This window comes from Trichosurus vulpecula, chromosome 1, assembly GCF_011100635.1.
Source record: "Trichosurus vulpecula isolate mTriVul1 chromosome 1, mTriVul1.pri, whole genome shotgun sequence".
Lineage (NCBI taxonomy): Eukaryota > Metazoa > Chordata > Mammalia > Diprotodontia > Phalangeridae > Trichosurus > Trichosurus vulpecula.
The window spans coordinates 4,012,117-4,034,608 of NC_050573.1; the positions used below are offsets into that span (position 1 = coordinate 4,012,117).

General features: G+C 40.3%; 1 protein-coding gene across 1 annotated transcript; it reads left to right on the top strand.

Annotated features, from left to right (window-relative positions):
* Positions 1-1,389: 1,389 nt before the first annotated feature.
* LOC118843565 (vomeronasal type-2 receptor 26-like) lies at positions 1,390-22,492 on the top strand. The gene is made up of 6 exons (XM_036751294.1): positions 1,390-1,652; positions 3,925-4,216; positions 9,091-9,894; positions 12,047-12,274; positions 18,657-18,780; positions 21,582-22,492. Exons 1-6 carry the CDS (start codon positions 1,390-1,392, stop codon positions 22,490-22,492), a joined length of 2,622 nt encoding a protein of 873 aa, XP_036607189.1.

Consider the following 22,492-nt stretch of genomic DNA (forward strand, 5'->3'; position numbering starts at 1 on the left):
TAATTATTTTGGGGATGATTGATTGAAGAGATTATCTTGCTGGGACCTAGGGGTGGATCACATTTGAATCATAAACCAATATTTAGGAATGTCACCAAATGATATGTTTTGCTTTATTATGAATGATATGTTTTAGTTTCCTTTGTAATTGGATCACAATGTATGTTCTAGGATACATGGCTGATTAGATTATGTATCCTATAACAAGGGGTGGAGAAGTGTGTTGGCAACCAAAAATGGGCTCCTTAGCACTTAGTCAACAAGTGGCCTTGACTAGTTTGGCTTTTTCCCCTGAACTGAATGCTGTTTGTATGTTGGACTGGAGTAAGCTTGTCGGCCCCTTCAGCTTGCTTCCCTTGCTTAAGCTGATGGAAAGAACCTGTGCTTTCCTGGTCAACCCCTTCACCTTGCTTAAGCAGATTGAAAGAACCTGTGCTTTCCCCGGCGTACCTTACACCCCCGCAGAAGCTGGATGGTTAAAAGCAGCTCCCGTTGGAGCCAGAGGCTGCTACAGCTCCCAGCTCTGTGTGGGATAGACCTCACCCAGAGACCATCCAGGCTGTCCTGGGCTGGAGCCCTGCTTCCCTCTGCTGTTTTGTGGGTTCTGCCGTTCTAGAATTGGTTCAGAGCCATTTTTTATAGGTTTTTGGAGGGACTCGGTACAGAGCTCACGCTAGTCCCTGCTTACCAGCCGCCATCTTGGCTCCGCCCGCAGCGTTTTGCTTCTGATTACTGCCTACCCCCCAAAACAAATTTTTGTTGTTGTCTGTTCACCTTAAACACTATCTGAAACACCCAACGCTATCATCAAGGCTCTCCTGTAGTCTTCATGCAGAGGTTACAACCTGGGCCAGCCACAGAGTTCCTGTAGCCTTGTGCTGACCCAGGAATACAGAAGTATCTCTAGGTGAGAAGGAGTCACTGAGTCTCTAAAGTTGCAACAACCTGTTGAGACCTGCTGGGAACAGGTAGAAAGAAGCCAAAACATGTTATTTGACTTCTAATTTCCCCTTGGATGCAGAGACACAGCTGGAGATGCTCCAGGCAAGGATAGTCCTTAGATCTCTCAGTGGACCCAGCTGTCTCTTTGGATATTGGTGTTCTAGAGGAGGGGCCCCTCTCACTAACTATGAGCTTCCTGAGAAACAGTGCTGTCAAACAGCAAGGGAAGACATATAAATTTAAACTTTGTTCTTACGTTGTTGTTCTTGTCCTGGACAAGGGCCTGACTCATGTTCTTATTTGTTTCCTCAGATATAAATGGACGACTCAAGACTGGATATCAGCAATATTTCTGTTGCTAGACAGTTGCCATCAGTCAATGACCCAAATAGTTGACTTTGTTCTGGTCCAGGCAGCTCCTAGGCTCCTCCCAGATTTGGGTCTTTGATGTTCAGGGAGATGGTGCTTCACATTAAGAGGGACACTTTCTGGCTGCTTCCTGCCCTGCTCTTAATACTGCTCCTGCAGCTTCCTGCTTCTGTGTGCAGGACAGAGGAGTCCCTCTGCTTCCACAAAATCAGCCCCAGCCTTAGCAGAGATGGGGACCTGGTGATTGGAAGCTTTCTCCCTCTATATGCAGTGAAAGTCAGTGATGTCACGGGAGCAGAGTTTTTTACAAGTCAGCCTAACAAAGACTGTAGGAATTATCAGTAAGTGCCTATCAGTATGAAAGTGTTAATTTTCACTTAGTTGATTTATAAAGCATTCTCTGTGTAAAGAAATGGCAAACAGGGAAATCCTAGCCACTAATCCTCCACCTTCCCCTTTCCAACTTTTTTTCCTGCAAATTAGGTTTCATTTCTTTGATAGTCTTACAAAGCTACAGAGAAGAAATGTTCTTTCTTTTGATGTCTCTGTGTCTGTATCTACCTCTCTCTGCATCTTTGTCTCTGTGTCTCTGTCTTTCTTTGTCTCCCTGCCTTTTCCTGAGTGTTCACTCTCTGCCTCAGTTTATATATCTTTATGTCTTTGTCTTTGTCTCTGCTTCTGTCTGTTTCTCTTTACCTTTGTTTCTACATTTCTTCTCTCTTTATCTCTGTCTCTCTGTCTTTGTTTCTGCCTCTCTCTTCCTCTCCTGCATTTCTCTTTCCATGCCCTGGGGCCATGTCCTTGTACAGGTACAGAGATAAGGCTTACTTGGATTCTCTGTCATTTATTACCCCACCTCCCATATCCTGCTTTTCAGTGTCCAGGGAAATAAAGAACAACAGGGAAGAGAGAGAGATGGAGAGAGAGGAAAGAAGGCCTTCATAAGACTCAGGCCTTGAAATGAAGTCACACTGGCAAGGCCTGACTATAGATGCTGTTTGCACAAGCTTAGCAGGCTTCCTATTTCCCAACCTGCCTCTGATCCTTGTTCCTACAGTTTCCTCTGCCTAGAGATGATGATAATAATGATATTAATATGTAGCTCACCTATACATATTGCTTTATAATTATTTTCTCATTTAGGCAGGAAGGTACTATAATTCATTCCCATTTTACATATGAGGAAAACTGAGAGAAACAGCTTAAGTGACCTGCCAAGGGTCACACAGTAAGGATCTTAGGGTGGATTTCAACTCAAGTATTCCTGATTCTTATCTAGGAGCCAGTTAAGTACCTGCTTCCTTCTTACTCATCTCCAAGAGATCCTTGAGAGCAGGAAGGAAAGAAACAGGCATTTATTAAGTGTATATTAAAGGTCCAGCAATGTGTTATACACTTTTAAAATATTACCTCATTTGATTTCCACAGCAAACCTGGCAGGTAAGTGCTACAATTATCCCTATTTTACAGAAAAGGAAAGTGAGGCAGACTGAGGCTGAAGTGACTTGCCTAGGATCTGAGGCTGGATTTGAACTCAACAGTCCAGGCCCAGCAATCTATGTACTCAGACAGTCTCCAGGGCCTGTTTCAGCCTTTACTTCACCTTTCCAGTACTATCACCATTCTTGGCATATGCTAAATGTTAATAAATGCTTATGATTTGACGGATCACCATTCTTCAGTAGACATGACAAAACCCAGGAAGCCTTTTCTGATGGCTTTATTTCAAAGTGGACTCCTTCCTACTTATCATTCCTACATCTATCTGCACCATGCATGTGCACATATCCCCTGCTATGTTATATTAAATGTACTTGGGCATTTCTTGCCTCCTAGACCCCTCTGGGAACAAGGACCATCTTGGTCACTGAAAGGTTCTAGTATATCATAATTGCTTAAAATTTATTAGTGGAACAAATGAGTGAAGGCACAGTCAAACTGGGAACACAAAGTAAACTGTCCTAAATGTCTTAGGAATCACATAATGAAGTTGTTGTTGTTTGTCCTTTGTTCTTGAAGAGGACCAGAACATCAGGGAGGTGATGCCATGACATGCAAGTGAATTGGATTTAAGTGAGGGAAGGCTGTGAAAAGCCACCAGCTTCACTTTCTCCCCCAGAGCCATCTGGGTCCAGTGACCAGACAAACATCAGGATGACTGGATATGGTCCCACATGAGGGAAGTAGTAGGGGAAGGAGGAAGCTTGTTTTTAATGATCAGCTTGGCTCAACAAGGTTTCACAAAGGATGGAAGGAGAGACCTCAAGTCAAGAAGACTGTGTTTAAATCCAGCCTCACACATTTACTGTCTGTGTCAACCTGGACAATCACTCAACCTGTTTCATTCGTTTTGTTAAATGGGGATAAAAGTAGCACCTATCTCCCAGAGAGATCTCGTCAGGATTAAATGAGAATAACTGTAAAGTTCTGAGCAAAGTACCTGGCACCATGTAAATGTTTGTTACTATTATTGTGGCTGTTGTTATTATTGTTATAAATGCAAAATGACTTGCAGTGCTTAGTTTCAACCTTGATGTGATTGATAAAGATTTCCCTCTGAAGTAGAGTCTCTTCTCAGGCTCTGTTACTCATTTCTGAATCTTATTCTCTCAGGTGGCTCCATAAAAACTACCAGCAGGCCATGACTATAAGATTTGCTGTGGAGGAGATCAACAGGGACCCTGTTCTGCTGCCCAACATTTCTCTGGGATTCCAGGTCTACAATGCCTACCACAGTGATGAGAGGACCTTGGAGAGCTCCCTGCGGTGGTTAACAGGAGAGGGTCAGCTAGCCCCTAACTACAGATGCAGAGGGCAGGACAAGTCTGTGGCTGTCATCGGAGGAGCCACATCAGCTCTGTCTGTGCAGTTGGCGACTCTCCTTGAGCTCTACAAGTTCCCACAGGTGGGTGACATTGGACCTCATACATTCTAACCCTTTATCTGGCCGCTCTCAACTTCAGACAGAGTGGATGGACTTCTCATTGACCTACATCCAGATTGTACACAAAGAATAGAATTAGAGTTACTTAATCCTGTGGAGGGTTGGGATGATGGAAGGCGTACTGTACGAGATTCAAAGAAGTTCAATAATAATAGTAATGGCTGTCATTCATACAGTAGCTTAAGTTTTCCATTTTTGCATACATGTATAAAATGCCTGGAATATAATTAATGGTATTTAAATGTTAACTATACCTTGTGCCATTAGATCCTCACAACAAACCTGGAAGGTGCTATTGTGAAAACGATTTTACAACTGAGGAGATGAAGCTATCTCCAGGATAAGTGACTTACTGGAGATTTTAACTCAGGTCTCACTGACTCCAGGGCCAGTTCTCAATCCTCTGTGCCGACCAGCTACCACTTGATGAGAATTCCTGGAATATTCACAGTAATAAGTGAGATAGTGTAAAAGAATTGTCTTACTGCAATGAGTTGCTTTTTTTTTTTACTCCAGTTGTGTTGTTTAATAAGAAAAATGTGTAGCAGACCCAGTCAGCACTGTTTCCTGATTGTCTTCAATTTTATTCATGATCATATAAATAAGAATATGTGGTAAATGGTGGGAGTAATTCAAGGTTGGGGCCTGTCAAGGAAAAATCAGTAATATAAGAAGTGTTTCAGGGGATGGAGTGTCAGGGCTAGTGCAGAGGTGAGTCGATCCACCAATAAGATGAAGCAGAGAAGAGAGAAGGGAGTAGCCAGAGTGGAGCTTATGGTCTGGGAAAGCTGATATCTAGATTATCAATTTCTTTTTAAAAATATTTGTTCTTTCCAGTACTGACCATGACACTCTAGATGACGTCTGATTTATGCAGACTGACAGTTTTCCCTCATCTGGGATATCCAGCTTCTTATTAAAAACCTGAGCTTTTGTGGCTGCTCTAACAGTGGTAATACACATTGAATTGTGGTTCACTGCAGCTTTCAGGTATTTTTCATATGAAATGCTGCCTACTTAGCTCTTTTCTGCCTTCTTGTGGTTATGAAATGATTTTTTGGTACCTAAACATAAGATTTTATATTGATTTCTGTTTTATATCATTTATTAGATTTAGTATGAAATTCTAGCTGATTAAAATCATGTTGGAGCCTTCCTTACTATGCCATCCATGTAGGGACTAGCATTCCCAGCTTTCTGTTATTTGCAGATTTAATACATACATCATCATCTGTCCTTACCTAAATAATCGATATTGTGCCTAAAATGCCAGTGACAAAGAGGAGCTTTCTGGAGCATTCTAGTGCAGACTTCCTTCCAAGATATTCTTGTTGTTGTTCTGTCTTTTGAGTTGTGTCTTTCTCTTTGTGACCTCATTTATGGTTTTCTTGGCAAAGATAAAAAAGTGGTTTGCCACTTCTTTTTCCAGCTCTTTTTAAATATGAGGAAACGGAAACAAACAGGGTTAAATGAATTGCCCAGGGTCACACAGTTTGTAAGTGTCTGAGGATAGATTTCAATTCTGAAAGATGAGCCTTCCTGATTTCAGGCTTGGCCACCTATCCACCATCTCACCTAGTTATACAAGTGAGTGTCCAAGGTGACATCATCCTGTTAAATACTATGCTCCGGATCTAGTAATTCAACAATTTGACTTACTTGTACTATTTACTAGTCCACATTTTTACATTTTCCCCACAGGAATAAAATGTCATTGAATAGCACAGTAGAAAGACCATTTGCTCTGGATTCAGAGGTTTGAGTTCAAAAATTTTTTGTCCACTTTGGACAAGCAACAGTCTCCTTCAACTAGTTTCCTTGCCTGTAAAACAGTGGGATTGAATTGAATGTCTTCTCTGATTCTTCACACCTTTAGATCCATGAGACTCTCCAGTAATATTGGTCATATAATCTGCTCAAATATGGGCAAATTATAGCTACTGGTCAGATGATCAGAGAATCTGGTATTAGGGTTATTTCTATGTGACATTTTTGCCCTCTTACTATGCCCTAAAAATCACATTTACTTTTTGTTTAGAGACTTGCTGCCAATTCAAGTTATTATATTCCTTTTTTTGAGTGGAGGAGAGGCAGGGCAATTGGGGTTAAGTGGCTTGCCCAAGGTCACACAGCTAGTAAGTGTGTCAAGTGTCTGAGGCTGGATTTGAACTCAGGTTGTCCAGACTCCAGGGCTGGTGCTCTACTCACTGCACCACCTAGGTTCCCCAAGTTATTATATTCTTAATGACAATGAAGTTAAGAAGACATTCTGGCTGAATATGTATGTGTGTATATATATATATATATATCTATACACACACATACATATGTATATATACATACACACATATAGATATATGTGTATATATATAAATATAAACCTATGTATATATAAAAATATACATTCATAACTGTATATGTATCATTGGCAAGAGAAATGTAAAGAAAGCACTAATAAACTGGAAAGGATCATAGAGGTTCTAAGTCATTAGATATGAACATATAAAATACATTGTGTTTTAGTGAAAAAATAAGGCTATGTGTGGGTTTATTTATTGCATAATAAATCTTGGGTAAAGGACCCCAGAGAAGTAATTACCATTACAGGGGAAGGAGAAAGTTCAATGTGATGATGTTATGAATTTTGAAAGGTGAGAAGAGCTGGAGTTCCCATCATCACTAGTGGCATTGTACACTGGAGACAATAGCAGTGCCTTATCTGGCAGTACCAGATACTAACTTCTCCAACGGGGGGTGAAAGACACACTAATGAGAAAGAAAACACACAAAGAAAGGAAACTTGAGGACTCTGTTGTTGTTTAGTCATTTTTTCAGTTTTGTCTGACTCTTCCTGACCTCATCGAGGTTTTCTTGGCAAAGATGCTGAAGTTGTCTGTCATTTCCTTCTCCAGCTCATTTTATAGATGAGGAACTGAGGCAAAGAGGGTTAAGTGACTTTCCCAGGGTCACACAGCTAGTAAGGGCCTCAGGCCAGATTTGGACTCAGAAAAATGAGTCTCCTTGATTCCAGGATCAGCAATTTGTCCAGTGTGCTGCCTAGCTGCCCTTGAGGATTCTACAAGAGCACTAATCCTTAGAGCATAGCAGGAAGCCACACTGAAGAGGAATTTCATGAAAACTCTACAAAGAGAGAAAGAGAGACAGAGAGAGAGAGAGAGAGAGAGAGAGAGAGAGAGAGAGAGAGAGAGAGAGAGAGAGAGAGAGAAAGAGAGAGAGAGAGAAAGAGAGACAGAGAGAGAGAGAGAGAGAGAGAGAAAGAGAGACAGAGAGAGAGAGAAAGAGAGACAGAGAGAGAGAGAGAGAGAGAGAGAGAGAGAAAGAGAGACAGAGAGAGAGAGAGAAAGAGAGACAGAGAGAGACAGAGAGAGAGAGAGACAGAGAGAGACAGAGAGAGAGAAAGAGAGAGAGAGAGAGAGAGAGAGAGAGAAAGAGAGACAGAGAGAGAGAGAAATAGAGACAGAGAGAGACAGAGAGAGAGAGAGAGAGAGAGAGAGAGAGAGAGAGAGAGAGAGAAGAGAGAGAGAGAGAGAGAGAGAGAGAGAGAGAGAGAAAGAGAGAGAGAAAGAGGACTTCCAGGAATGTGTGGAGATGTGAATTCACCTTTTGGCCACATGTCTTCTCTATGTTTGAGCCAAATCTCTTTGGGAACTTGTGGTGTAAGTGTTCAGTGTGTCCATGGTTAAGGAGAATGTTTTTGTAATAATTGTGTTTACTTAACATGCTTAATAAATACCTTTACTGAAAGCTAATTAAGTCTAGCTGATAATCAATGAGGAACATAACATTTGGTCTCCATAACTCAAATAACTAGAAATGCCCACAACCTCCTTCCCTTCCCCATCTTTCTTGGGAGATAAGAGGGAATAGTCAGTGGCAGCCAGACTTTGTAGATCCAACTTAACAGTTAAGGGAAGATGTCCTATACATACTTGATTCAATGTGTCGTCTGGAAATTACAGTATGGATCTTGATTTTGCTCCTTTTGGAATTCACAGTGATCAATGTGTAGTATCCATTATGTGGCAGTTTAGGAAAATGGTTGGCATGCTCAGTACTCCCATGGTAATAACTTTATTTCTCATATTCTTTAAGAACCATGTACATTGCATATAACTTGGTAGCATGTGACTGATGAACTGAGTATGAAATTTAATCATTGCGCAATGAATCATGCCCATCTTAACCTGTTGCTTAGCATTTTATGTTTACAGATAAATGTTCTGGAAAAGAATCTATTAAATAACATTTGAAGCATCAAAAGGACACTTTAAAATGTCTGATTTTTTAAATTGTCATTGAACAAGTTACACATTCAAAGCAAATATATGCAAATTCCAGTGTCAAAGAAGAACTTATTAGACTATGTATTTTTAAACAAAATTTATATATAAAGGAGGTGAAGGTGTCATACTTTTGGCCTCAAAAACATGTGCAGCACACACAATGCACCTGATTTCAGTGTTTTTATTATCATAAACATATTGCAGCCACCAATTGTTAGTACGATAACCAATTCTGGGCCAAGAAAAAAAATATTCTATATGAGAAAGAGGGAGAAGACTTTCAATCTGAATGAGTCACAACTGAAGAATCAAAGAACTCTTTCTTACCAGGGAAATGGCTAAATGAGAGAGATAAAAATGGAAAATTGGGTTGGTTAGAATTCCCCTGTAACAAGGAGAGTACTCCAAAATCCATAGCATTTGTCCCCACACAGAAAGGATGACTTGATGGGAGTTTGCAATTCTCCACAATTTTTTCCTTACTAACACATTTACAGAATTCAACATCTCCCATATTTCCTTATTGTCCAGCTCAGCTTTGGCCCTTTTGATCCGATCCTGAGTGACAAGGCCCAGTTTCCTTCTCTCTACCAGATGGCTCCCAGGGACTCCTCCTTACCCCGAGGTGTAGTCCAGTTATTAGTATATTTTAAATGGACCTGGGTAGGTCTGGTGACTACAGATGATCTCAGGGGTGAGGAATTCCTTCAGGCAGTGACAGGGGAGATGGCAAAGTATGATGTCTGTGCATCCTTCACAGAGAAGATCCCTGTCAGCGAAAGACGACATGAAGAATCAGAAGTAGGTTTCATGCCCAGGATAATAGCATCTTCATCCAGAGTAGTTGTCATTCATGGTGATACAGACTCATTAATGGTTTTGAGATATTCACAATCACACTTTTTCCCAGCATATAAGGTGTGGATTGCCACTTCTCACTTGGACATCACCATGAGGCCCAGCTCTGCTGGTAGTTACAATTTCTATGGAGCTCTCACTTTTACATACCTAACCAGGGAGGTCCCTGGTTTTAAGTCTTTTCTCCGGTCAATCGATCCTAATAAAGACCCAGAAGATATTGCACTTAAGGACTTCTGGTTGTCAGCTTTCTGGTGCCAGGATGAATATCAAAAGCTGGAGCTGGAGCAGTGTGCACCAAACACTACCTTGGAGGCTTTGCCTATATTCCTTTTTGACATGACCATGTCTGGCCTGAGTTACACCATCTACAATGCAGCGTATGCTGTGGCTTGGGCCCTTCATGAAATGCTTCTGAGGAAATCAGAGAATGCATCTGGGGAAGCTGGAGAAAGCTGGGTGCCTCCTCCTTGGAAGGTAAGGTTCCCTTCAGAATTGGTCCTGTCCATTGCTGATTCCTGATATTTTGGGTGGAACTCACAGTAGGGCATTTTCTCACAGAGTATATGAACTTCACAAGTGATTTGAGTAAGGCGGCATACAGTGGAGCTATCACAAAGCTCATATTTTGGAAATTATGTCTTTCTCCACTGACCATATGTTGTTTTAGCTCTTGGGGAACTTTGTTTTCATATGCAAATGAAATAACTTGAAGTCTCCCCTTCTTAACAATCAATTGACAATTATTTAAATTAATAAATGCCTTCTTTGTGTCAGGCATGAAGTAGGAACAATCACACAGTTCTTGCTTTCAAGTCATTCAGTCAATCAGTATTTATTAAGCATTCACTGTATTCCAGAAACTGTGTTAAGGTAGTGGAATACAAAGAAAGGGAACAAATTATCCTTGTGCTCAAGGAGCTTAACTTCTATGTAGGAGAGATCAAATACACACACAGGCATCATTATTATATGTCCCTAAATACAAATATAATACGTATAATAGTCTGTTCTTTTGCTTAGGAGCTGTTGACCTGAAAGTTTGGTTAAAAGAGGCAAACAGGTTAGGTGGTATATAAATTCACATTGTTTATTCCCTAAAAGCTAGCAAATACATGTATACGTGGAGTCAGAACTTAAATTCTGACTGGCTGATAAAAGAATGACAAGCCTTATATACATTTTAGAGCAATCTCAACTCATGATGTTTCCATTCCTCAGATTTATGATCTCCATATGTGTTTAACCATAGCATGAAGAAGGAATTTTATTAATTTAGTGGTCTGTAAATACAATAAAATAAGAGAATTGACAAAGTGTCAATTGAAAGTACAACCCAGTATATCTGTGTTTCCTTTACCCTTAACATGACATAACATAGTATAGTCTATAAAATATTATGATAAGAAAAGTCCCATTATTCAAGATAGAGCCTTGGGTTAAGACTCCTCATCCTTAATGACCATAAACAGAGGAAAATACACTTACTTGGCTTCACTTGGCCTTCTAGTTATTGACACAGGAAGAGGCATTCCCTGGGTTTACTCGGAAAACAAAAAAGTTCATGTCTGTTAGGCTGAGTTGCTTCTTGTGATTGATTAGTTCAGGCTTTGGCCCTTCTTGGGTTCAATGATCATAAATGATTACCAGAGCAAATACAATAATCCTTTTAGACCACGTTGTTTCCTTCTCTGCTGCTTTAAGGAGTTGATGTTAAATCCAAACTTAAGAATACAATGACAATCACTCTGACTACCTGGTTAGGAAAATTCCTAACATTTGGATCTGAGGGATATCCTGAATCCCCCAGCATGACTTTGAAATCAGGAGCTATGTGAGAAAAGTATAGGAAGAAGTGGAAAAGGTAATGAAGAAAGCAGTGTTCTCAGGAGAGAGACACGCCTCCATGAAAGGTGGAAGATGAAATAAATGAGAAAAAAGTCAGTTTTAAGGTGAAAAGAAATTTGCTAATTATAGGGCAAGAATACCAAAGGGCACAGTGGGAACTTATATTAGATAGCTGCCTTTCAGAGATATTTCAAATCTTAAATTTTGTGGATATTGTGTATCAGGGAGAGGTATCTGAATCCAGCACAACTTACTGTCAACTTGATTACTTATAATTGCTGACCACACTGATGCTCTGCCTGGTTCCTTATGAATAATCTCTCCCTTCCTAGTACATATGGTAGCTATGAACCATCTACCACCAAGATCACGGCATGTTCCAAAACACCTCATTTCTCTGCATGCAGATTTCCCCACAAAGAAGAAATTTCCTTCCCCAGGCATGTAGCCTCTTTCAGTTTCATTGGAATAAGGAAATGTAATGATTACAATTAAGCATAAGGGCTCTCATTTTTACAGCCCTCTAAGATCTACAATGAGTTTTGATATCTTATTAGGCGTTATTACTTCATTTTACTGAAGAGATGAGAGAGATGATAAATAATGAGGACATTTAGCTAATAAGTGTGTGAGGTAGAATTCCAACTCACATACATCTTCCCTCCAGAATGTGGCACAAACTTCCATTCACCAACCCCAGCATCTCTGGGATAGTACAGAGATCTTATTTTTTAGAGAATCATGATACCAAGAAATGACAGAGATTTCTTTTCCCTTTCAGCTCCACTCCTTTCTGAAGGACATTCAGTTTAACAACAGTGCTGGTGACCAGGTGTTTATGGATGAGAAAAGAAGTTCTGAGGCTCAATATGACATTAGGAATTATGTTTTCTATCTTAATGATACTGAATTCCTGCTAAAAGTGGGCCAATTTATACCCAACACTCTACCTGGTCAAGATGTCACCATGTGTGAGGAAGCCATCCACTGGGGATGGATACATTCAAAGGTCAGAGATTCCTTGCGGGTCAACTTGCATGTTTAGTCAGAAGAACTCACTCTACCAATATAATTCTCATTCTACTGACCCTGCTAAAGATTCCATATTTATGCATAGAAAACCTCATCCAGCTCCTTTTTCCCTTTTTGCTTTTAAGGAAAACCGTTTTATGAAATAAATAACCCATCAGGCTTTCAAACTTTATGATCGTTAGCACCACAGGAGGTAGAACAAGAAGGTACTTTAAAGGTCACTTTATATACCTCTTTACTTCACAGAAAAGGAAAATGAGACCCAGAAAGCTTTTAATTTGCCCAAGGACCTTTGACCCCAAAGCCATTGTTCTTGTCCACTTTCCTGAAACTTCATGACTGATGGTGAAATTCCCAGTCACTTCAGTTGAGTTAAGATAAAATTTCATCTAGCTACTGGGCAAAGTTTTGTTTCTATGGAAACTAAAAGTAGTATAACCTGCATTTTCCCACACTGGCCAAATACCCGCTATATTCTAAGAGACGGTAAGTATCTCCATTACATCGAGTTCGTATATAGAGTGCCAAAGGTTCTCATCTTACTTCATTTTCACACTGATGATTTGGGGTCTCTAATGCAAGGCAATGATCTCTCCCTGTGGGCTCCAGAGGTCACCTTGAGGTGTCTTGGTGATGTCTTCATTGATAGTTGCATCTGGTTTCAATTGTGCTATATTTCCCCAACACAAATTGCAGCATTAGCTCTCCACTATTGTTTCACCAATTAACATTACTTAGCTTTTAGAAATGCAAATTTACTGAGAAGATTTTGTGAAAATATCAGTACAAATATTTCTCCTTAGACAACACTTGAGTAGACACTGTTCCATATACCACCTGGCTATAGGAGTCCCAAACTTAAACTATTTTTTATTACTTCATTTATTTTTATTCTTCACCATTCACTTCCACAAGATTTTGAGTTCCAAAGTTCTCCCCATCTCTTCCCTCTTCCACCCCAGGATGGCATGCATTCTGATTAGCTCTTCCTTTAATCTGCCTTCCCTTCTATCACTTTCCCTTTTCTTAGCCCCTTCCCCTTCTATTTTCTTGTAGAATAAGATGGATTTCTATACCCCCTTGCCTATATATCTTATTTCCCAGTTGCACGTAAAAACAATTCCTTAACATACATTTTTAAAACTTTGAGTTCCAAATTCTCTTCCTCCCTCCCTTACCACAAAGGCAAGCAATATATAGGTTATACATAGATAGTATACAAATATAGGTAATACATGTGTAGTCATGTAAAACACTTACATCATAGTCATGTTGTGAAAGACTAAGTGTATTTCCCTCCATACTATCTGTCCCTTATTTATTCTATTCTCTCCTTTGACCCTGTCCCTCCTCAAAAGTGTATGCTTCTGATTACCTCCTCCCTCAATTTCCCCTCCCTTTCATCTTCCCATCCTCTCTTATCCCTTTCCCCCTACTTTCCTGTCGGGTAAGACAGATTTCCATACCCAATTGAGTGTGTATGTTATTCCCTCCTTAAGCCAAATCTTATGAGAGTACATTTCACTTCTTCCCTCTCACCTCCCCCCTCTTCCTCTCCACTGTAAAAGCTTTTTCTTGCCTCTTTTATGTGAGATAATTTATTCCATTCTATCTCTCCCTTTCTCCTTCTCCCAGTACATTCCTCTCTCTCATCCCTTAATTTTATTTTTAGATATCACCCCTTCATATTCAACTCAACCTATGCCCTCTCTCTCTCTCTCTCTGTGTCTCTCCCCTATACATATGTGTGTGTATATATATAATATTTACACACATACACATACACATATATGTATATATATTCCCTCCAAATACCCTATTACTGAGAAAGGTCTCTTGAGTTACAAATATCATCTTTCCATGTGGGAATGTCAATAGTTCAACTTTAATATGTTCCTTGTGATTTCTTTTTCTTGTTTACCTTTTCATGCTTCTCTTGAGCCTTGTATTTGAAAGTCAAATTTTCTATTCAGCTCTGGTCTTTTCATCAAGAATGCTTGAAAGTCCGCTGTTTCATTGAATGCCCATTTTCCCCTCAAGAACTATACTCTTTTGAATCAGGGGGCAGAGCCAAGATGGCGGCTGGAAAGCAGGGCCTTGCGTGAGCTCCCCTCCAGGTCCCTCCAAAAACCTATAAAAATGGCTCTGAACAAATTCTGGAACTGCAAAACCCACAAAATAGCAGAGGGAAGCAAGGCTCCAGCCCAGGAAAACCTGGATAGTCACTGGATGAGGTTTATTGTGCATGGACCTGGGAGCACAGGGGAGCCCAGCGTGGGTGGCCGCAGGACCAACCAGACCAGGAGCCAGGCGGAACAGTCCCTAGCATCCTGAATCAGTGAGCTGTGGTAGTTATCAAACTTCTCAACCCATAAACTCCAAAGACAACAGAGAAGGTTAGTAGGAAAAGCTGTGGGGGACAGAGTGGAAGGAGTTTGTGGTTCAGCCACCGTCCTAGGGGCAGCAGGGTGTGCAGCTATAGAACCACAGCTGCAGTTGCTTCTGGCCCCAGGCCCACCTGGTGGGAGGAATTACATGGCAATAAGAGCAAGAGTGCACAGCCTGCTTACGATCTGAGTCAGGTCAAGGTTGGCAGTTCTTGGGGAAGGAGGAGTGCTAGTGTGGCAGAGCTGGCTGTATAGAATTAACTCTGAAAACAACAGGGCATCCCCTCAAGCTTGGAACAAAGTACTCTTTACAAGCAGTCATACCCCAGCAAAAAATTTAAGGGTCAAGTAAGTTGGCTGGGAACACAGCCAGGCAGCAAAAACAGACTCAGATGCAGTCTCAAACTTTGGAATTCTTCTTTGGTGACATAGAAGACCAAAACATACAGCCAGAAGTCAACAAAGTCAAAGAGCCTACGTCAAAAGCCTCCAAGGAAAACATGAACTGGCCTTAGGCCATGGAAGAGCTCAAAAAAGATTTGGAAAAGCAAGTTACAGAAGTAGAGGAAAAATTGGGAAAAGAAATGAAAATGATGTGAGAAAACCATGAAAAACAAGTCAATGACTTGCTAAAGGAGACCCAAAAAATACTGAAAAAAATACTGAAGAAAGCAACACCTTAAAAAATAGACTAACTCAATGGCAAAAGGGCTCCAAAAAGCCAATGAGGAGAAGAATGCCTTGAAAGGCAGAATTAACCAAATGGAAAAGGAGGTCCAAAAGACCACTGAAGAATATACTACCATAAAAATTATATTGGAGCAAGTGGAAGCTAGTGACTTGATGAGAAATCAAGATATTATAAAACAGAACCAAAGGAATGAAAAAGTGGAAGACAATGTGAAATATCTCATTGGAAAAACCACTGACCTGGAAAATAGATCCAGGAGAGATAATTTAAAAAGTATTGGACTACCTGAAAGCCATGATCAAAAAAGAGCCTAGATATTGTCTTTCAAGAAATTATCAAGGAGAAATTCCCTGATATTCTAGAGCCAGAGGGTAAAAAAGAAATTGAAAGAATCCACAGATTGCCTCCTCATATAGATCCCCAAAAGAAAACTCCTAGGAATATTGTCACCAAATTGCAGAGCTCCCAGATCAAGGAGAAAATACTGCAAGCAGCCAGAAAAAACAATTTGAATATTGTGGAAACCCAATCAGAATAATACAAGATCTAGCAGTTTCTACAGTAAGGGATTGAAGGGCTTGAAAAATAATATTCCAGAGGTCAATGGAGCTAGGATTAAAACCAAGAATCACCTACCCAACAAAACTGAGTATCATGCTCAAAGGCACAATATGGATTTTCAATAAAATAGAGGACTTTCAAGCTTTCTCAGTGAAAATACCAGAGCTAAATAGACAATTTGACTTTCAGACACAAGAATCAAGAAAAGCATGAAAAGGTAAACAAGAAAGAGAAATCATAAGGGACTTACTAAAGTTGAACTGTTTTGTTTACATTCTACTTGGAAAGATGATGTGTATAATTCACAAGACCTCACTATTAGGGTAGCTGAAGGGAATATGCGTGTGTGTGTGTGTGTGTGTGTGTGTGTGTGTGTGTGCATATGTATATGTGTATGTGTATATATCTAGACAGAGGGCACAGGGTGAGTTGAGTATGAAGGGATGATATCTAAAAAAATAAGATCAAATTAAGGGATGAGAGAGGAATATATTGAAAGAGGGAGAAAGGGAGAGATAGAATGGGGTAAATTATCTTGCATAAAAGTAGCAAGAAAAAGTAGTTCTGTAGGAAGGGAAGAGGGGGCAGGTGAGGGGGAATGAATGAATCTTGTTGTCATTGGATTTGACCTGAGGAGGGAATACTATACACACTCAATTGGGTATATTACCCCACAGGAAAGAAGGAGGAAGAAGATAAAAAAGGGGGGAAGATAGAAGGGAGGGCAGATAGAGGGAGGAGGTAATCAAAAACAAACACTTTCAAAAAGGGACAGGGTCAAGGGAGAAAATTCAATAAAGCGGGATAGGTTAGGAAGGAGCAAAATATAGTTAGTCTTTCACAACATGAGTATTGTGGAAGGGTTTTACATAATGATACGCATGTGGCTTATGTTGAATTGCTTGCCTTCTTAGGGAGCATGGTTGGGAAGGGAAGAGGGGAAAGAATTTGGAACTCAACATTTTAAAAATAGACGTTCAAAAACAAAAAAAAGTTTTTGCATGCAACTAGGAAATAAGATACACAGGCAATAGGGTATAGAAATTTATCTTGTCCTACAAGAATGGAAGGGAAAAGAGGATGGGAGGGTAGTGGGGTGACAGATGGGAGGGCTGACTGCGGAATGGGGTGACCAGAATATACGTCATCTTGGAGTGGGGAGAGGGTAGAAATGGGGATAAAATTCGTTATTCAAACTCTTGTGAAAATGAATGCTGAAAACTAAATATATTAAATAAAAAAAGAATTATACTCTTTTAAAACATAAAAAAGAATTATACTCATTTTGTAGGAAGGTGATTCTTGGTTTGAATACTAGCTTCTTTGACCTCTGGAATAACACATTCCAGCACCCTTGATCCCTTAATGTAGAAGCTGCTAGATCTTGTGTTATCCTCATTGGGTTTCCACAATATTTGAGTTGCTTCTTTCTAGATGCTTGCAATATTTTCCCCTTGACCTGGGAACTCTGGAGTTTGTCTACAATACTCCTAGGAGTTTTCCTTTTGGGATTTATTGCTTGAGGTGATCAGTGGATTCTTTCAATTTCTATTTTACCCACTAGTTCTAGAATATGAGGGCAGTTTTCCTTAATGATATCTTGAAAGATCCTGTCTAGGCTCTTTTCTCATCATGGATTGCAGGTAGTCTATTAAAATATTTTTAAAAAGTATTTGCTCCATCAAACATATTTTCAAACCCAGCATCACTATGAAAAAATTATTGCCTCTGCTATGGCTGGATTTGGTTCTTCCTCCTCCAGACTGTATGGCTTCCATGGGGGAACCAAATTCTGTTCTGTACTCCCCTCACTGGATTTATGATGGCTCATTCTCCCAACCTTATGAAGCTCACAATCTCCAGGACTCCACCCAAAAACAAGAAAGAAGACACACAAAGAGGCAAAATACAGGGGAAAAAACTGGCCATATGTTGGTCATGGGTGGCATGGTAGGTACAGGCCTCCATCCTGTACCTACCCAGAGGGTTACAGCATGTCTTTCACTCAGGTAGAAAAGAGAAATGGCTTTGGACAATCACTGCCTTTTGAAAGCATTCTCAGCTCTGGTTCAGCACTCCAAGAAATAGCACCTCTTTCTCATATAACAAGGGGGGTTTAAACAGTTAGAATTTTAGGGGTTGCCTGTAATAGGAAATAGGTTTTTCCATTATCCAATATCACCTTTTCCCAGAAATAAGTAACTTAGTCTCTTCCACATAGACTGGCAGTATTCAGAGCACAGTACTTACCCTTTGGGGAGATGGGTATCATTGACCAGGTTCTTATTATGAGACAGTGAATTCATTTCCATACTGCAAGCGTATGGTCTGTGCACACTATCAGATTAAATATAATTTTTTGGATTACTTTACAGCCTTTTATTAAGCAGCTTGCGTCATTACTATTAAAATGATCCGGGGTATATTTAGCAGTACAGAATGTAAGCGTCCTAAGATCAGCCAGCCCAAAGCCCCCATTTCACAAATGGTAAAACTCAAGTCCCCAGAGGTCAACAATTTCAGCCAAAGTATCACAGCAGGTGACAGAAATAGCACTAGAAAGGAAATCCCTTGAACATTTCATTAGTGATGTCCATTGACACATGGACCAGGTACAGTCAGGGCTGTTTTAGAGTATACACTTTCTTGGCATACACGACCCACCATAAACATCTCTTTAGCTAATGGGGGTACTTCCTACTGTTTTGTTAATGGCTCAGGTCCCCCAATCTGTGTGCAGTAACAGCTGTGGCCCTGGATACAGGAAGATAGCTAAGGAGGGAGAGCCTGTCTGCTGCTTCAGCTGTAACCAGTGCCCAGAGGGAGAGATTTCCAATCAAATTGGTAAGTGTCTGCACTTTTGAGCCTTCTGGCACAGAACAGTGTGGGGTTAGGCTACTGGAGTCATATACATCCCACAGTAACATCACTGCCTAAGTAACAGGATACAAGGGCAAAATGTCTGAAATAAGGAAACTATGAAATCATGACAGCCTGAGAATGGTATCTGCCATTACAACATGATGTAAAATATAACTGATTTTGTGTATGTGTGTGTTGTGTGTATGTGTGTATACACACACAAATATAATACAAGTATGCAAGCCTTTATATGTACACATATGCTACATATATATGTATATGTGTATATATATATATATATATATATGTATGGATGGCTTGACAGACAGACAGACACTGACAGATAGATAGAGAGGTAGGTGTCTTCCCTTATCCATTTGTGACTCAGGAATCACTGGACTCATACTGGGGCTGAGCATTGTGAGACAGGGTATAGGGGTATGTTGGAGCTAGCTTCTACCCAGTTCTCAGAGGCTAAAGTTAAATTTTCCATTTTACTTTTACACAAATTAGCTTGACCAGTGTTACAAATTAGGGTTTGGCTTGTTTGCTGAATAGACTTATGAAAATGATGTAGAAAATGTTAATAATGCTTATCAAACTTACCAGTGGTTTGTGTATATATTTCCCCCACCCCCCAAAAAAGCTAGTTGTTAAAAATTTACCATCACAGACCTGAATGAAGTTGGCTAGTATGTAGACACTTCTGTCTGCAAATGGATATGTATGATTTGGAGGAGCTGAGATTGGGCACAGAATGTTCAATTTCTTCTTGGATAGAAAGTGCAGGGGAGGAATTTGACCAAGGTAGGCTGGAGGAGTTGATCCCACTGAAGGGTGCTCAGTTAGGGAGAAAGTCTGAAGTGGGTGTTAAGACCCAGAGGGGGTGAATTCTCTCTGGGAGTCATGGGGTTTGAGAATGATTTGGAGAGGAGATGATTTAAGATAAAGTTTAGAAGATGTTCTGAAAATAATATTATTAGAAGCAAAGGAATCTTGGAGAGAGTTCTAGTCAGGTGGGTGGTGACTGAAATGGAGAATGAGGGATATTGCAGAATTAATGGAGTAGGTGATTCTCATTTCAGTTGATCCTGGGGAGGGGTGTGAATTCCTCTGGGTGGAGTGGATAATGCTTAAGATACTCACTCTTTTCTGGAAGGCATTGTGTTTAGTTTACAAAGAATCCCTGCTGACTGGAATCAGTGTCACTAAAACAGGCCAACCAATTAGTTAGAGGACTAATTATAGAATCTCATAGTTGGAAGGGACCTTGGCCAGCATATTTTTCCAATGTCTCATTTTATTTATGAAACCTGTAGAGTTGACATGGCTCCCTCAAATCTTATGTGGGTTGTGCCAAGGCTAAAACCCCTGATTCTTGACTTTGGGTCTAGAGCTCTTTCTTCTAAACTGTACTGTTCAGTTCATGTATCAGGTCAGAGATTCAGAGCGAAGCACGACAATGTACACTGTTAAGGAGAACAGTACACCTCAAAGGTGATCTTCACAATCATTAATCCAGAGAGAGGCAGAATGGCATAGCAGAAACAGAGCTGGCTTTGAAGTAGAGAAGACCTTGGGTCAGTCTTGTCTCCAGGGCAAGGTCATTTATCCCTCTGTGCCCCAAGGACCTTTCTAAGACAGAAGTTCTTAGCATTTTATGTGTTATGGAAATAGGGGAAGGTTATGAACCCCTTTTCAGAGCACTGTGTTTTTTTTTAAATTAAAATGTAAGAAATACCAAGTTTCAGATAATACTAGTAAAAATAATGATGTATGTTTTACATCCCAATTTATGGACCCTCTGAAATTCAATCACACACCTACTTGGAGATCCGTGGACCTTAAGTTAAGAATCACTGCTCTAAGACTATGCAGTGGAAACGACACTTCTGCCTGCATTGTTAAATAGTGATGGATTGTTCTTGAAAGTTCACAAAGCACTTTACAGATTTTATCTTATTTGATGTTCACAACTACCCTGGGTAGTATAATCTCTGTTTTACACTTGAAGAAACTGACACAAGCAGAGGTTAAGTGGCTTGGTCAGAATCATTCAGCTAATAATGATCTGAGGCCAAATTTGAACTCAGATATTACTGATTCTTATCTGCCTCTAAAAGCCAAGGAAAAGACCTGGGAAAGTTTTACTGTAATGGTGAAATCACAGTCTGATTTTAAAAAGCAAAACCAAATACCAAATTCTCAGCTATTGAAGTATCTTATCTCATAGTGAAGACATATCTGATTACGAAAAGAACTGAATAGCACAAGGGAAAAAGGGGAGCCATCAATAGGCCTATCTCTGAGTGTAGATGACTCAGTTCATGATGAATCATCAGCGATTATCACTGGGGTTAATGTAACTTTATGTGAATAAAGCATATGAAAATATTATATACTACAGTGAATCTTATGTAACAAATGTGCTCCTGAAGTCTAGTCAGAGTTAGGCTCGTTCTCGAACATTTGGTTCTTTGGCTGAGATCTTTGCTCATGTTTTCAGCTAATCATGATACAAATAATTGCCGATAAAATGTGGTCCATTATTTACAGACCATGCAGTAGGCTTTATTAAACACCTACTATGTGCCAAGCTCAGTGTTAGGTGCTATGGCTACAAAGAAGAGCAAAAATAGTTATTGAACTCAAGGAGTTTACCTTTTAATAGGGAAGACAATATGTAAATAGCATATTTATAGAAGGTAAACTCAGAGAGGAAGTCACTAACAGTAGATCCTCTCGCACAAGATAGGATCTCAGTGGATTCTTTTCCCCTTCAGATGTGGACCACTGTGAGAAATGCCCAGAAGATGAGTATGCAAATAAGGACAGAGATCACTGCTTCCCCAAGTTTGTGACCTTCCTGGATATTGCAGAACCTTTGGGGATAATTTTGGCATTGATGGCTGTTTCATTCTCTCTCCTGACAGCCCTGGTTCTCTGGGTGTTTGCAAAATTTCGAGACACTCCCATAGTCAAGGCCAACAACCGGTCTCTCAGCTATACTCTCCTTGCCTCCCTTACTTTCTGTTTCCTCTGCTCCTTGCTCTTCGTTGGCCGTCCCACTGCAGCCACCTGCCTCCTCAGACAAACCACTTTTGGAGTTGTCTTCACTGTGGCTGTGTCATCTATTTTAGCAAAAACTATTGTGGTAGTTCTGGCCTTCAGGGCTACAAGACCAGGGAATAGAATTAGGATATGGGTGCAATCTAGGGTGTCCAACTCTGTTGTCCTCATCTGCTCTGGCATTCAAGTGATTCTTTGTGGCATCTGGCTGGGAACTTCTCCCCCCTTCCCAGACATCGACCCATACTCTGAACATGATCACATCATCATTCAATGTAATGAGGGTTCTGATATTGCCTTTCACTGTGTCCTGGGTTACATAGGTTTCCTAGCTCTGGGGAGCTTTACTGTGGCTTTCCTGGCTAGAAGCCTGCCTGACACCTTCAATGAAGCCAAGTTCATCACATTCAGTATGTTGGTGTTCTGTAGTGTGTGGGTCTCCTTCCTCCCCACATACCAGAGCACCAAGGGCAAGGCCATGGTGATTGTAGAGATATTTTCCATTTTGGCCTCCAGTGCTGGGTTACTGGGCTGCATTTTTATTCCTAAGTGTTATGTGATCCTGCTGAGACCAGAAATGAACACCCAGGAAGAGATAAAGAAAAGGATCAGCTCTAAGTGCTGA